The 17831-nt window shown below is 39.8% G+C and overlaps 1 protein-coding gene across 1 annotated transcript in view; it reads left to right on the top strand.

The window, feature by feature from the left end:
* Positions 1 to 10055: 10055 nt before the first annotated feature.
* Positions 10056 to 17831, top strand: part of LOC120045323 (germ cell-specific gene 1-like protein) — a 35307-nt gene continuing 27531 nt past the window's right edge. The window contains exons 1-2 of the mRNA XM_038990205.1: positions 10056 to 10362; positions 11591 to 11638. Coding sequence (XP_038846133.1) covers positions 10056 to 10362; positions 11591 to 11638 — 355 coding nt within the window. The remainder of the gene's footprint in view (positions 10363 to 11590; positions 11639 to 17831) is intronic.

Here is a 17831-nt window from a genome sequence, read left to right as displayed (position 1 = left end):
TTCCACTAACAGTTGTATTCTAAAATGAACATTTGTATGATCTCCAATCTGTTTTATTTGATTGTCTCTCTCTCTCTCTCAGTCTATCAGCAATGTCAATCCATTGTGCAGCTTATCGTATGACATGCATCGCCAATGCAGCCATAGGCCTACGATGGCATTACTGGGTTTATGGGCATCTGTCATCTGAAGCAGAGAACAGCTAAACTCATACATTGTATACATGTTGAGCTCTATGTTGTCAATTTAAAAAAAAATGCCATGTACACAATGTATATGAGGTGAACCATATATCAGATTCTGACATATACAATTGTTTAGTGCAAATCCAACCCTTATAATTTAGGTACAGTATGGAAATAAGGAGATGACAATTAGGCTACGGGAGATGAGCATTACAGCTAACAGTTAGGCTACGGGAAATGAGCATTACAGCTAACAGATAGGCTACGGGAAATGAGCATTACAGCTAACAGATAGGCTACGGGAAATGAGCATTACAGCTAACAGATAGGCTACGGAAAATGAGCATTACAGCTAACAGTTAGGCTACAGGAGATGAGCATTACAGCTAACAGTTAGGCTACAGGAGATGAGCATTACAGCTAACAGTTAGGCTACAGGAGATGAGCATTACAGCTAACAGTTAGGCTACAGGAGATGAGCATTACAGCTAACAGTTAGGCTACAGGAAATGAGCATTACAGCTAACAGTTAGGCTATGGGAGATGAGCATTACAGCTAACAGTTAGGCTACGGGAGATGAGCATTACAGCTAACAGTTAGACTACAGGAAATGAGCATTACAGCTAACAGTTAGGCTACAGGAAATGAGCATTACAGCTAACAGTTAGGTTACGGGAGATGAGCATTACAGCTAACAGTTAGACTACAGGAGATGAGCATTACAGCTAACAGTTAGGCTACAGGAAATGAGCATTACAGCTAACAGTTAGGCTACAGGTGATGAGCATTACAGCTAACACATTATGAGGTACATTTTATTTAGTTTGTTTTAGCAATGTTGCTTGCAAAAAGGTTGCAGTTGTTTGTGTAGATAGTACATGGTTTCTCTATGTATCACTGACGCTGGATAAGCTAGTGACTTGGCTAACACTAGTGATGGGGAAACGAAGCTTCCTGAAGCATTGAGCATTTCCAGCCAATTGTGTTGAAAATAGGTTCATAATTCGAGGCTTGAATAGGATGTTGTACACTAGTGGCACCTGCTGGTCAAAATAATTTAGAAAAGCAAAATTATTATAGACGACGTCCCACACCTCGTAGCACGTGCGCAGGGTAGCCTCTTTGTCTTCTACCAAACCAATCAGGTGGTTGTTCAACAGAACAAAGCTTCGGACATCATTGACCACGTGTTTAACGCCGGTCGGCATCCAATATATTGCATTACCGCCCCCAACTGAACTACAGTATGAATCCATTACACTATGTGATAGAAAAGAGGAAACAGGAAAAATACAATTTAAATGTCTAATTACCTTACCAACTAACCCTATACTCAAGACTTGAGGTCTTCATGAGGTATTGTGTGTAGATTGATGAGGAAAATAAACAATTTAATCCATTTTAGAATAAGGCTGTAAACTAACAATATGTAGAAAAGGTCAAAGGGTCTGAATACTTTCCGAAGGCACTGTATATCACTCATTGGCCTATCCCTCTGTTCTGGCATAGATCTACTATTCACAGAGATCTTCTCAGAATTCCTCATCCTTGATCCAGCCTCCTATACTTTATACTTGCCTCAACATACCACATCTTCTGCACTACTCTGACCCTGGCCACCTCAACCTGCCTCTCCCGCACCGGACGCTTCCCGATCCCCAGCAACATGGAAACCCCTACAGTTCACACACACAACTTTTTCCAACGAAACTACATATTCCTCGGTCCCATGTCCTCTTGGACACTTCCCACATCTTGAAATCTCCCTTCTACACAAAGCTGCAACTTGCACATAAACGTGACACCTAGAACACCGCAGTGTATTCGGCACAAAGGCTCTAACAGCATAACTCATAATATATCCTAACATTACTTTGTCAGGTAAAGACTATGAATCAAAGTTTAAAAGAACAGACTGTGTGTCACCTCTGTTCAAATCAAATCACATTTATTTATATAGCCCTTCTTACATCAGCTGATATCTCAAAGTGCTGTACAGAAACCCAGCCTAAAACCCCAAACAGCAAGCAATGCAGGTGTAGAAGCACGGTGGCTAGGAAAAACTCCCTAGAAAGGCCAAATCCTAGGAAGAAACCTAGAGAGGAACCAGGCTATGAGGGGTGGCCAGTCCTCTTCTGGCTGTGCCGGGTGGAGATTATAACAGAACATGGCCAAGATGTTCAAATGTTCATAAATTACCAGCATGGTCAAATAATAATAATCCCAGTAGTTGTCGAGGGTGCAGCAAGTCAGCACCTCAGGAGTAAATGTCAGTTGGCTTTTCATAGCCGATCATTAAGAGTATCTCTACTGCTCCTGCGGTCTCTAGAGAGTTTAAAACAGCAGGTCTGGGACAGGTAGCACGTCCAGTGAACAGGTCAGGGTTCCATAGCCGCAGGCAGAACAGTTGAAACTGGAGCAGCAGCAATTGTACCACCACAATCCCCCCACTGGATCTGCATCGCACCAAATGGCAGGCTTCACAAACACCAGGAAGCTTCAACTTAAATTATTCCACCTCCACACTTATAACACTACCCCAGAAATCACTCCCTTAAACTGTGTCCTGTACCTAAGTGCAAAGCAAGATACAGAGCCCCCACTCCCTCTGATCTGAAGCAACACAAACAAACATCACAAGTCCCCTTTGTGTTACCTTCACTGACTCAACAGCAACCACCATATTTTCCACCCAACCTCAAACCACCCATGGATCAGCCAAAAGGCGTGGATACACCCTTTTCAAAAATCTCACTCCCACTGGACCAAACTCATCTTTATCATAACCATGTCCATCAATGCAAGGCTCAGGCTCCGAGCTGCTCAACACACCTTCTACCCCTTCCATTTAATCTCCAGAACTCAAACAGGTGTCCGGCTCACTCTGTTTGAACTTGACACCAATCTTCCTCAACATACCCTCTCCCTTGTTATTGCTAGCTTCAACAGATTCAAATCCATTCTCTGCCTCCCTCAGTCTTTTCAACCTCTTCTCTCTTTACCTCCAATCCTCCTCCCTTAGCCAATTACCCGACTCCTTCTGAAAATATTCAACTTTTCCAAGCCGAAATCTCTTTTTAGCCTCCTTGAGAGACATGCTAAGCTCTGTACTGCCTCCACTTCAAACTCGAGCCATCAGCACTTCCCACCTCACGAGGCTAGGTTGACGACGAAGCTTGGTTTTCCCAAACATCTGTTAATTTAACGATCAATTGGGTTTTTATTCTGGGTTGACCAAGCAGTGTGGTTTATTAGGGGTAAAGCCATAATATTTATTTTTTGGCCACCTCTGAGAGAATGTTAAGTTTGTACACTGCAATGTAACATTTTCCTTTAATATTATTGCACATTACATATTCCAATACAAATTAATTTACATACTGCAATAAAGTAGGTACTAATCCATTGTAACATGGATAAGTTTCTAAGATTTTTCATGTACTTCTGTTTACTTCATCAAAGTGATAAAGGTGTCAGCGTTTGACTGTGTCATGTGATAGCAATTCAACAGAACAGATAAACCAGAATGACATTTACGCTCACCGGTAGCCAAAAATAACGTCCTGAAAGCCACGCCCCTACTAAACCAAGCCTCCAGTCTTCTGATCTGACCCACTGGATCATAGCTCAATAATCCAACATCAACAAGCCAACCTTGCTCTTTTTATTTTTTTATTTTTAACAACCCAAATAACTGACCTGCAACCCAGCAGTTGGGTCATCCAAGTATTTGTTTGTGTAAGCACTTAAAACAAGGCCTTATGCACTACACAGAGTGTTGTGTTAAATAATTAAATTTGAATAACATGTTCATGTATAACCTCACTTCACACAGGACACAGATTTATGAATGCAACAACCATGTCTCTGTCACTTACAAATTTAGTCATGGGTTGTAACTGTACAATTCACTTGAATGCAAGGCACTCTGGGAAATATGCAAATAAAGAATTACGATAAGCCGTGCTTTAATTCATCAATGTAAAATATCTATACATGTCCACACTTTCAGTGTTAATTTAACACTAGGGAATTTACTGTGTAGGCTACACACAAACTCACACCACGCACGCACATACACTCAGAGAAATCAGCAACATGGACAGCCACATCATATTTAGATTACGATGCTTGGACTAAATAGTTTTGGGTATATTCACACACTCCCGGTGGGGATGATTCTGTTGCATTGAGACTGTAAAGAGAGAAAGAAAGACAGAGAGAGAAGGAAAAACGGAGAGAGGAGGAAAGACAGAGAGAAGGAAAGACGGAGAAAGAGAGAAGGAAAGACAGAGAGAGAGGAGGAAAGACAGAGAGGAGGAAAGACGAGAGAGAGAGAGGCCAGACGCATACATTACTGTCATTAATGCTGTAATGAATCTGGTTTCATACATTACTGTCATTAATGCTGTAATGAATCTGGTTTCATACATTGCTGTCATTAATGCTGTAATGAATCTGGTTTCATACATTACTGTCATTAATGCTGTAATGAATCTGGTTTCATACATTGCTGTCATTAATGCTGTAATGAATCTGGTTTCATACATTACTGTCATTAATGCTGTAATGAATCTGGTTTCATACATTACTGTCATTAATGCTGTAATGAATCTGGTTTCATACATTACTGTCATTATTAATGCTGTAATGAATCTGGTTTCATACATTGCTGTCATTAATGCTGTAATGAATCCAGTGGTGTGTATTCGTGGATGCCAAGGGAAACCAGGCTTACCCCAAAAATGTACCAAGAAAAAAACATACAAAATATTGTATCTTTCGTCTCTCTGTGTCTCGTAAATTTCCTTCAATTCGCAAGAGGTTGAATGTATCTCACCGCAGAAAGCATCTGAGCAGACGAAACAGCACCCCTCCGCAAGCATTTGGCCTCCCTTGATAAAATATATATATACAGCAATAGCCAATCAGCATTGAGCTTAACTGAGTGAGCGCAGCTGTGAAAGGTCCTGGGGCACCAAAAAAAAAAAAGTTTGAAGAGAAGCCAGTTTAGATTTGGCTTCAGACCAATCACATCAAAAGCAAAATTTCAAGATTTTTTTTTATTGTTACATCTTGTTGTCTTGTTGTGCTCCGGTGGCTAGCTAGCTAGCTAGCAAGCTAAAATAGTCTCTTTCATAAATTAGCCATGGATGGAGATAGGGATTTGGACTTGTGGTTCTACTTAATTCTCTGTACTGGCCAATGATTATAACTCCGATTCTGTGCCAACCATAAATTCATAGAGTGTGGCCCTGGCCTGAGAGGATGGAAGTTCAATATGTAGGTAGATGTAGTAGGCTAATGTTAACCAGCTGGCCTGGCACGTTGTTGCCCATGAAAGGAAGTTAGGCTAGAGAGCAAGCATTTTAGCCAGGTAGCCTAGGACAACAACAACTAATAGCGTGTACTGTATGACAGATTGATAGACGTTTAGGCAACATGAAAGAGAGGAGAATGGCATTGGCGTTTCTCTATAAGTAGGGTGAGTCAACAGGTTTTTTCTATTTACGCACACAGAGAGAGAGAGAGAGAGAGAGAGAGAGAGAGAGAGAGAGAGAGAGAGAGAGAGAGAGAGAGAGAGAGAGAAATCAGTACCATGGACAGCCACATCATATTTAGCTTACGTTGATTGGACTAAATAGTTTTTGCTATATTTTAGTTGTCACTGTATTAGACTAAACATATGTGATTAGATGATGTTGAAATGTTGAAGTTGACATGGTGCTGGAATAGTGGAGGCAGCTCCTGTTTCCTTTGCGACTTGCGGGTAACTCTCTGTGGTTCTAAATCAATAGTTGTTTAGTAGTCTGAAAATGTCAGAAACATTACCTTGCTTGACCATGCTGTAGGTCATGCAACTGTTTGTTTGCTATTCACTGTCTTTATCGTTGTGTCGGTGTCACTTGTTTGCTTTTGAACAATAATCTCCTTCTCCAGGTTAGATGGAGGTCATATTGTATTTGTGTCTCCCCTTTTCGTAGGCCGATTATATGGAACATACAACATCGTTTTTATTGATCTGTTTGTCATTGTGTCAGCAGAGTAGGCTGTCATTTGTGTAGCATAAAAAAAAATGTGTACGTGGACTTGGGTGTCCCATACCCGTAAGAAATGAATTCTACTTTCACCCTGGAGAGCAACATCTGCCCTGTGAAGTCCATAAAACATATTGCGTATAACAAACAGTTACATGACCTACAGCATGGTCAAGCAAGGTCATGTTTATGACATTTTCAGACTACTAAACAACTATTGATTTAGAACCACAGAGAGTTACCGCTAAACAACTATTGATTTAGAACCACAGAGAGTTACCGCAAGTCGCAAAGAAAATTGCGATTAGGGGATATGGCCGATGTTCTCCGCTGGTGTCAATAAGACAGGATAGTGTTCGCTCAAGTTAAGAATTTTTATAACTAAAAGACAGATTGGAGTCTTTTCATTGTCAACAGTTTTTCCGCAATTGTATTTTAAAATATTGCGATATGCCTGGCTGGGTCTCTCTGCTTTTCACTGACAGTCGCAACTCAACAATCATCTATTTGATATTTGCAGCGCACGCTGCCCAAATTGCGGGCCCTCCCGACTGTAGGCTATGCGATTTAAAACAATCCACAGATGTATATTTTTTAGAAGCTAATGATCCCCTGTGGCCAAATCATGCTTTCTGTTGTAGTAGCCCGTATTGAATGATTTTATTTATGTATAGACAGGAGTAAGCTAATTAGGCTATACTATCGTTTTGGCAATTTACTTTAGGGAAAGATTTCCCTATCTTTATGGACAACCGTCTATGCCTTTTAATGTGGCATAAACACAACCAGTCATGATGTTTTCGTCTGATTGTCACACAATGGCGCTGCTGTAGGCTACCTGTGCACATTCGTTCACTCACAAAATAATTTCAGCATCCAAACACCAACAGTGCACGGTGCACCCGCAATTTGATAAACGGAAAGAGACATCTGTTACTAAACACCTCCGTTTATTGTAGTAAACATTCTGAGATTGTCATTAGACCTACACTTGTAGTCTGAATTGATGCATCCACTGTTGTCCACGCGCGCCTCGATCTCGGCCACTCACCTCGCCTTGTCCGCAAGCGTCTCGGCCACTCACCTCGCCTTGTCCGCAAGCGTCTCGGCCACTCACCTCGCCTTGTCCGCAAGCGTCTCGGCCACTCACATCGCCTTGTCCGCAAGCGTCTCGGCCACTCATCTCGCCTTGTCCACAAGCGTCTCGGCCACTCATCTCGCCTTGTCCACAAGCGTCTCGGCCACTCACATCGCCTTGTCCGCAAGCGTCTCGGCCACTCATCTCGCCTTGTCCGCAAGCGTCTCGGCCACTCATCTCGCCTTGTCCGCAAGCGTCTCGGCCACTCATCTCGCCTTGTCCACAAGCGTCTCGGCCACTCATCTCCACCTTGAGTGTTCTCCTCAAACCACAATGCAATATGGAGCAAATACCACCCAGTTTCCAGTCACTTAGAAACATGTTAATGCGGCTGACATGCAGTAGGGTTAAATAATAGTATAATAGCCTATAGTGTTTTGGGCATGTTGTATTAACGGTGATAAACTCACGTTTTACCTGTACTGTGTAACCCCCACTACTTATTTTGCCGGGATGCGGTACCATACTGAACCGTACCACCTGACTTTCAACCCTGCTCTCCGGTTTTGTAATGAAACAAATGTGTGGTTGAATTTATTCTACCCTGTGTCTTCTTATTGTCTCGGCCTTAGGCCTATATATCACGGTGTCAAGGCGGATGAACTAACAGGTTATAGAGCAAACAACACAGTTATCACAACACAGGTTGTAGTATGGATTTCTTTCCTGGATTGGTTTCCCCCATCTGGTTTCATACATTACTGTCATTAAATGCTGTAATGAAACTGGTTTCATACATTACTGTCAGTAATGCTGTAATGAATCTGGTTTCATACATTACTGTCATTAATGCTGTAATGAATCTGGTTTCATACATTACTGTCATTAATGCTGTAATGAATCTGGTTTCATACATTACTGTCATTAATGCTGTAATGAATCTGGTTTCATACATTACTGTCATTAATGCTGTAATGAATCTGGTTTCATACATTACTGTCATTAATGCTGTAATGAATCTGGTTTCATACATCACTGTCATTAATGCTGTAATGAATCTGGTTTCATACATCACTGTCATTAATGCTGTAATGAATCTGGTTTCATACATTACTGTCATTAATGCTGTAATGAATCTGGTTTCATACATCACTGTCATTAATGCTGTAATGAATCTGGTTTCATACATTGCTGTTATTAAATGCTGTAATGAATCTGGTTTCATACATCACTGTCATTAATGCTGTAATGAATCTGGTTTCATACATTACTGTCATTAATGCTGTAATGAATCTGGTTTCATACATCACTGTCATTAATGCTGTAATGAATCTGGTTTCATACATTGCTGTCATTAAATGCTGTAATGAATCTGGTTTCATACATCACTGTCATTAATGCTGTAATGAATCTGGTTTCATACATTGCTGTCATTAAATGCTGTAATGAATCTGGTTTCATACATCACTGTCATTAATGCTGTAATGAATCTGGTTTCATACATTGCTGTTATTAAATGCTGTAATGAATCTGGTTTCATACATTACTGTCATTATTAATGCTGTAATGAATCTGGTTTCATACATCACTGTCATTATTAATGCTGTAATGAAACTGGTTTCATACATTGCTGTCATTATTAATGCTGTAATGAAACTGGTTTCATACATTGCTGTCATTATTAATGCTGTAATGAAACTGGTTTCATACATTGCTGTCATTAAATGCTGTAATGAAACTGGTTTCATACATTGCTGTCATTATTAATGCTGTAATGAAACTGGTTTCATACATTGCTGTCATTAATGCTGTAATGAAACTGGTTTCATACATTGCTGTCATTAATGCTGTAATGAAACTGGTTTCATACATTACTGTAATTAATGCTGTAATGAAACTGGTTTCATACATCACTGTCATTAAATGCTGTAATGAAACTGGTTTCATACATTGCTGTCATTAAATGCTGTAATGAAACTGGTTTCATACATTGCTGTCATTATTAATGCTGTAATGAAACTGGTTTCATACATTACTGTCATTAATGCTGTAATGAAACTGGTTTCATACATTGCTGTCATTAATGCTGTAATGAAACTGGTTTCATACATTACTGTCATTAATGCTGTAATGAAACTGGTTTCATACATTGCTGTCATTAATGCTGTAATGAATCTGGTTTCATACTTTACTGTCATTAATTCTGTAATGAATCTTGTTTTGATGCGAGCCAGTGTGATTGTGTGGAAACTAGTGTGTGTTGCCATGGGTGATGACACATCAGTACACTCATAGAATGTCCTCGTGTGTGTGTCGGTGTGTGTCATGTGTGGAGAGGTCATGACAGAGGGAGGAGGGTTAGGGAGAAGGTCTGCTGACTTTGATGCCAAGGGACTCAACCAATTCCACTACATAAACACACACACACACACACACCATAATTGATATGATGGAGGAGGGGGGGGGGGGGGGGGGGGATACAAAATAAAAGGGAGAGGGAATGAGGGAATGAGAGAGGAGGGAGGGGGAATATGATGATGAGGAGGAGTGTTAGCTACAAAGTCTCAGAGTATCAGGCTCAAAATAGCATATCTGGGGATTAGCTCGACAAGCAGGAGTCTCGCGCAACTGTAATTACCCGCAGTATAGTAACGGAAAGCCCAATTATCCTACAGTAGGACTTTCTAAGGAAAAATCGCCATATACTGTGTTAAACCTTGGGATTAGCGCGTCTCCCTTTCCCGGTTGCTGTTATGGGGGGGATAGACCGGCGGCGGCGAGTATCTCTGGCTATTACGTTGAACTTCCTCGCGCTGATTCTAGCCGTGGTCGCGTTGACTACAAGCTACTGGTGCGAGGGGACACGGAAAGTGGCGAAACCTTTCTGTACGGGACCGGTCACCACCACCAGACAGTCGTTTTGTATCAGGTTCAATAGCTCGAACATTAACGACAGCAGACTGGTCCAGTACATCTGGGAGACCGGCGAGGACAAGTACCTCATGAGGAAGTTTCACACCGGGATCTGGTTTTCGTGCGAGGAGAACGTCGATATGACAGGTAAGAGAGATAAACTCTGGGAACAAAACTTTTTCGCGCACTGCGATGTGACGCAGCTGTACGCATGGAACTAGCCTGTCATTTTAATGGAAAGTTATAATTGGGCTCTCAGAATTATAGACTATGCTAATTTTTAGTCTAGACCTGTGTAATTGTTCTTGTCTTTTGAGTGAAATGTCCAATGATTTTCTGTGAGCTGCCAGCACATTCACACACACACATTAAAACGATGATCTGTATTTAATTACGCACTTACGCAAAATTCTTAAAAATGTGACTGTGGTTGTTTTTTCTCTTAGATTTTCACAATCATATAGGCGCATTTTACATACAAAAAAATCTAACAACGTTTTTTTTTTACATACGAGAAACTAGAAAAAGCATATTTAATTTAGCTGTTTATTTTAAAGTGAAAAACTACAGTTCAAACTATAACAAAGCTAAAACCCCGCCACTATTTTGTTTAAAAAACGGAGGGATGGGGCTGGAGAAATGTAACCGCTCTCAAAATCATAGACTTGGATCCATCATAGCTATGGATCCATCATAGCTTGGATCCATCATAGCTATGGATCCAAGGACTGACCATCCATGATATCAACATTCTAGGTCAAGGTCCTGTAAATAGACTGTTCTCTCTGCTACCACATGGCAAGCAGTACCAGAGCGCCGAGTCTAGGTCCAAAAGGCACATTAACAGCTTCTACCCCCAAGCTATAAGACTGCTGAACAATTAATCAAATAGCCACCCAGACTAATGACATTGACCATCCTTTTGTTTTTACACTGCTGCTACTCGCTGTTTGTTATTCCAACCTATATGTACAAACTACCTCAACCAACCTGTACCCCGCACATTGACTCGGTAACGGTACCCCCTGTAAATAGCCTCGTTATTGTTATGTCATTTTATTGTGTTACTTTTTATTTTTTACTTTTTACTTTAGTTGATTTAATAAATATTTTCTTAACTCTCTTAAACTGCCTTGTTGGTTAAGGGCTTGTAGGTACGCATTTCACGGTACACCTGTTGTATTCGCCGCATGTGACAAATAACATTCGATTTGATTTGATGAGAAGCTGAGTAGTAGAATCAGGTGTTTCAACAGGGATGGAGCTAAAGACAGCACTGGGTTAGCCACCCCTTTACCCAGACATGCGCCTTAGAAATCTGATGATTCAGTGTTTGATTGTATTGTGTTTGATTGTGTGGCATATTCTATTTCAGGTGAAAACTGCAGAAGTTTCATTTATGTTGCGCCATCACACGAAAGAGGTAGGTTTGGCATAATAACATGTTATTACACTTTTTCTATTAATCTGTGAATGGCTATGGGTGTTGTTTTATTATTTCAAGATTCCAGTCATCTCTCATATTAGGAATTGCAAGTGCAGCTCGAAGGGTGCAAATTGAACCCAGTCACTTAATAATCCTGGAGTATGGTCTCATGCTGGGCTCAACTGAGATTGAAGTTATCCTTAGATTTATTTGGAAGTGTCAATTTAAAAGTGCAAACCTACAGTAGCAGAATTGAAGAGGACTAGAAATTCTGCGTTTTCCTGGGGAGCTACTGCACTGTAACAAATTGTTGTACATTTACAGCAACACTTTTACAGTAACTCTATATGACAGTACAGTACTGTAAAGGCCAATGCATTTTGGGGGCTCAATTACCATTCCTCTAAACTGCTGTAAAATTACTACAATTGCTGTACTTTTATGATACAATTTTACAGTAAATTACTGTATGATCTGTTTTGCTGTTTTTACAGCAGCATACTGCGAATTATGGTGCATTGTAGGAAAACGTTGTGGGCGGCGAAATAATCTCTGTCTCATTAACATATTTTGAGGCGAGCCTTGTAAGTGGCTTTATTTGTTGTAACCGTTAGTGAAAATGCTGTACCCCACTGAATAAACTACAATTTCCTATTTATTTTTGAATTTATCTTGTAAATCTACAGTAATTTACTGTAATTCAGTAACACCCCACATAATACATTATCGTACTGTATTTTTTGTAGTCTAAAAACCTTCTTCTGTAAATCTAGAGTAATTTACTGTCTACTGTGCTGCTAGTAATTTACTGTAATTCAGTTCCACCCACAGGGTACAGTACCATACTGTACATTTGGAGTGGAAAAAAGCCTTTTGTTGCTGCATGGTTTTGTTGTGGCTCATTAACACATGTTGATGTGTTCTTTGTAAGAGGCTATACTTGTTGCCCTGTTAGTAAGAGAGCTATACCAATTTAAGTGATATGTGGTAGTGGTGCCTTAATTAACAATAAACTGCATATCAGAATTAGATCAGAATTGCAGCAAGTCTCAAACCTTAAATAATAGTTGAGCGTTTAGCCATGCGCTTTTGATCTGTTTTTCCTTGTAGTCACTGTCAGTTTAGAAGAGTTTCTTACAGGTCATCAACAGCCAAAATCATGTTTTTCATGAAATTGCATGATATTTGAAGTAAACTTGATAAAAGTATGTAAAATGACTGTTGCTTCTACATTGATAAAGTTTGATCATAAAGTTACTGGTCTTCCTCCACCATGTCAAACACTTGGATTCATTATTAAACTGCTCTGGCGTTCCGCCAGCGGAACTCCTCCCACATTCCACTGAAAAGGCAGAGCGCGATATTCAAAATATATTTTTTAGAAATATTTAACTTTCACACATTAACAAGTCCAATACAGCAAATGAAAGGTACACATCTTGTGAATCCAGCCAACATGTCCGATTTTTAAAATGTTTTACAGCGAAAACAGCACGTATATTTATGTTAGCTCACCACCAAATACAAAAAAGGACAGACATTTTTCACAGCACAGGTAGCATGCACAAAGCCAACCTAACTAACCAAGAACCAACCAAACTAACCAACAAACAACTTCATCAGATGACAGTCTTATAACATGTTATTCAATAAATCTATGTTTTGTTCGAAAAATGTGCATATTTCAGGTATAAATCATAGTTTACATTGCAGCTACAATCAGAAATTGCACCGAAAGCAGCCATAATAATTACAGACACCAACGTCAAATACCTAAATACTCATCATAAAACATTTCTGAAAAATACATGGTGTACAGCAAATGAAAGAGAGGCATCTTGTGATTCCAGCCAATATTTCCGATTTCTTAAGTGTTTTACAGCGAAAACACAATATAGCGTTATATTAGCTTACCACAATAGCCAGAAACACAAGCCATTTCCCAGCAGCAAAAGTTAGCGATCGTAACAAACCAGCAAAATATATATAATTTTTGACTAACCTTGATATGCTTCATCAGATGACAGTCCTATAACATCAGGTTATACATACACTTATGTTTTGTTCGAAAATGTGCATATTTAGAGCTGAAATCAGTGGTTATACATTTTGCTAACGTAGCTACTTTTTCCCACAACGCCTGGATATTTTTCTGACACTTTTTCTGACACACATATTCTGACCAAATAGCTATTCATAAACATAACTAAAAAATACATGTTGTATAGGAAATGATAGATACACTAGTTCTTAATGCAATCGCCGTGTTAGAATTCTAAAAATAACTTCATTACGACATAAGGCTTACGTTATGGCGACCGAGTGCCCAAAACCTGGGCGCAAAACTAATAGTACACAGTTCGACAGATATATGAAATAGCATCATAAAATGGGTCCTACTTTTGATGAGCTTCCATCAGAATGTTGTACAAGAGGTCCTTTGTCAAGAACAATCGTTGTTTGGATTTAGAACGTCCTTTTTCCCTCTTGAATTAGCAAGCGCACTAGCCAAGTGGCGCGAAGCTCTCCTTCCTGAACAAAGGCACACAACGCAACACGCCTAACGTCCCGAATAAATTTCAAAAATCTAATAAAACTATATTGAAAAAACATACTTTACGATGATATTGTCACATGTATCAAATAAAATCAAAGCTGGAGATAGTAGTCGCCTATAACGACAGCTTTTCAAAAGGCAATCCCCGGTTCCTTCTTGCGCCTTCCTGAAAACAGGAAATGGGTGACACGTCATTCCAAGAGGATTTATTCCAACTCAGACCAAGATAAACACCCCATTTCTTCTCTCACTGCCTCTTGACATCTAGGGGAAGGTGTATGACGTGCATGTATACTAATACGTAGCATGCCCATTTATAGGCAGGACCTAGAACAGAGCATAGTTTTCAGACTTTCCACTCCCTGGTCAGGAAGTTTGTGCCAAATGAGTTCTGTTTTACTCACAGATATAATTCAAACGGTTTTAGAAACTAGAGAGTGTTTTCTATCCAATAGTAATAATAATATGCATATTGTACGAGCAAGAATTGAGTACGAGGCCGTTTAAATTGGGCACGATTATCCCCAAAAGTGAAAACAGCGCCCTCTGTCCTCAACAGGTTGGGCACAAGGTGACATCACTTTAACTCTCATTTTAATACACCAATGGTAACGATGTTCTCTTACCTGATTTAAATAAGTACCGCCTTGTAACCAACATCAGAGAAGGCGTGTTTGCAGAGGGGCGTGGTTTATACAGATAGATCATTCAAATCTCTGACACAGTTGTCAAGTAAGTACATCTGTCAGTGGTGCTGTACAGCACCTTACAAAATACATGCCAAATGGGAGATATCTATATATATATATATACATACATACACACACAGTGCTTTTGGAAAGTATTCAGACCCCTTGACTTTTTCCACATTTTGTTACATTACAGCCTTATTCTAAAATGGATTCAATTGTTTTTTCCCCTCTTCAATCTACACACGATACCCCATAATGACAAAGCAAAAACAGATTTCTAGAAATGTTTGCTAATTTATAAAAAATGTAAAATTAAATATTACATTTACATAAGTATTCAGACCCTTTACTCAGTACTTTGTTGAAGCACCTTTGGCAGTGATTACAGCCTCAAGTCTTCTTGGGTATGACGCTACAAGCTTGGCAACCTGTATTTGGGGAGTTTCTACCATTCTTCTCTGCAGATCCTCTCAAGCTCTGTCAGGTTGGATGGGGAGCATTGCTGCACAGCTATTTTCAGGTCTCTCTAGAGATGTTCGATCAAGTTTAAGTCCGGGCTCTGGCTAGGCCAATCAAGGACATTCAGAGACTTGTCCCAAAGCCACTCCTGCTTTGTCTTGGCTGTGTGCTTAGGGTCATTGTTCTGTTGGAAGGTGAACCTTCGCCCCAGTGTGAGGTCCTGAGCTCTCTGGAGCAGATTTTCATCAAGGATCTCTCTGTACTTTTCTCCGTTCATTTTTGCCTCGATCCTGACTAGTCTCCCAGTCTGTGCAGCAGAAAAACATCCCCACAGCATGATTCTGCCACCACCATGCTTCACCGTAGGGATGGTGCCATGTTTCCTCCAGACGTGACACTTGGCATTCAAGAGTTCAATCTGGGTTTCATCAGACCAAAGAATCTTGTTTCTCATAAATTAGGTGCTTTTTGGCAAACTCTAGCGGCAGTGCTGGAAAGAGTACTCAATAAGTCATACTTGAGTAAAAGTAAAGTTACCTTAATAATAGAAAATGACTCAAGTAAATGTGAAAGTCACCCTGTAAAATACTACTTGAGTAAAAGTATTTGGTTTTAAATACTTAAGTAGCGAAATTAAATGTAATTGCTCAAGTGTACTGAAATATCAAAAGTAAAAGTATAAATCATTTTAAATTCCTTATATTAAGCAAGTCGTACGGCACAATTTTATTTTATTTTTTATTGACGGACAGCCAGGGGCACGCTCCAACACTCAGACATCATTTACAGACAGCCAGGGGCACACTCCAACACCATTTACAAACAAAGCATTTGTGATTAATGAGTCTGCCATATCAGAGGCAGTAGGGATGACCAGAGATGTTCTCTTGATAAGTGTGTGAACTGGACCATTTTCCTGTCAAAATGTAACAAGTAATTTTGGGTGTCAGGGACAATGTATGGAGTGAAAAGTACATTTTCTTTAGGAATGTAGTGAAGTAAAAGTAGCCAAAAATATAAATAGTAAAGTAGAGTAGAGTGCAGGTACCCCAAAAAACAACTTAAGTAAAGTAGTACTTTAAAGTATTTTTACCTAAGTAATACCACTGCCAAGCGGGCTGTCATGTGCCTTTTACTGAGGAGTGGCTTCCGTCTGGCCACTCTACCATAAAGGCCTGATTGGTGGAGTCCTGCAGAGATAGTTGTCCTTCTGGAAGTTTCTTCCATCTCCATAAACTCTAGAGCTCTGTCAGGGTGACCATCGGGTTCTTAGTCACCTCCCTGACCAAGCCCTTCTCCCCTGATTGCTCAGTTTGGCCAGCTCTAGGAAGAGTCTTGGTGGTTCCAAACTTCTTCCGTTTATGGAGGCCACTGTGTTCTTCGGGACCTTCAATGCTGTAGAAATATTTTGGTACCCTTCCCCAGATCTGTGCCTCAACACAATCCTGTCTCGGCACTCTACGAACAATTCCTTCAACCTCATGGCTTGGTTTTTGCTCTGACATGCACTGTCAACTGTGAGACCTTATATAGGCAGGTGTGTACCTTTCCAAATCATGTCCAATCAATTGAATTTACCACAGGTGGACTCCAATCAAGTTGTAGAAACATCTCAAGGATGATCAATGGAAACAGGATGCACCTGAGCTCAATTTCGAGTCTCATAGCAAAGGGTCTGAATACTAATGTAAATAAGGTATTTCTGTTTTCAATTTGTAATAGGTCTAAAAACCTGTTTTTGCTTTGTCATTATGGGGTATTGTGTGTAGATTGCTGAGGATTGTTTTATTTATTTAATCCATTTTAGAATAAGGCTGTAACGTAACAAAATGTAGAAAAAGTCAAGGGGTCTGAATCCTTCCCGAATGCACTGTATGTATATATATAATCTCATTGATGCAATGTTAATGTTGTCTGAGTTGCTTTGTTTATCACCAAATTAGCTTGAGAGGATTTTACTGCAACACTGCTCACTGTAACCGAGTTGCTTGACATAGGACTAATATGTAAATATATACTGAACTGTCAGTCAAATTGAGCTCATGAATATAAGCTCCCCGCCCACTCGGCCTGTCTTTTCAAACTTCCTGGTAGTTAGCCATAAGAGGAAAAAGTACTTTTCAGAATGACTGCTGAGGACCTTTAAACTGTTTAATGGTTGAATATTTACCCTTTAAGCCCTCTACAATATTTGGTAGTGATATAAAATACAAATTATTAATTGGTGTACTGTAATATAGAATTACTTAACTGTTAGCAATTGCTGCAGTTTTATTAAAATACTATTTATCAAAGTACTATATTGCTGTTTGGCTGTATATTATTTACTGCAGCATTCTGTAATTTATAGTGATAAAGCGATAAAGCGGTAAAATTTAATCTTTTAATCTTCTGTAATTTATAGTGCATTGTGGTAAAATGTTTGGGGAGGGGGACAGAATCGCTGGCTCATTAGCATCTTTGGAGGCTTGCCATGTACGTG

This window comes from Salvelinus namaycush, chromosome 4 (genome assembly GCF_016432855.1).
Source record: "Salvelinus namaycush isolate Seneca chromosome 4, SaNama_1.0, whole genome shotgun sequence".
Lineage (NCBI taxonomy): Eukaryota > Metazoa > Chordata > Actinopteri > Salmoniformes > Salmonidae > Salvelinus > Salvelinus namaycush.
This window is presented reverse-complemented; position numbering and strand designations above follow the sequence as displayed.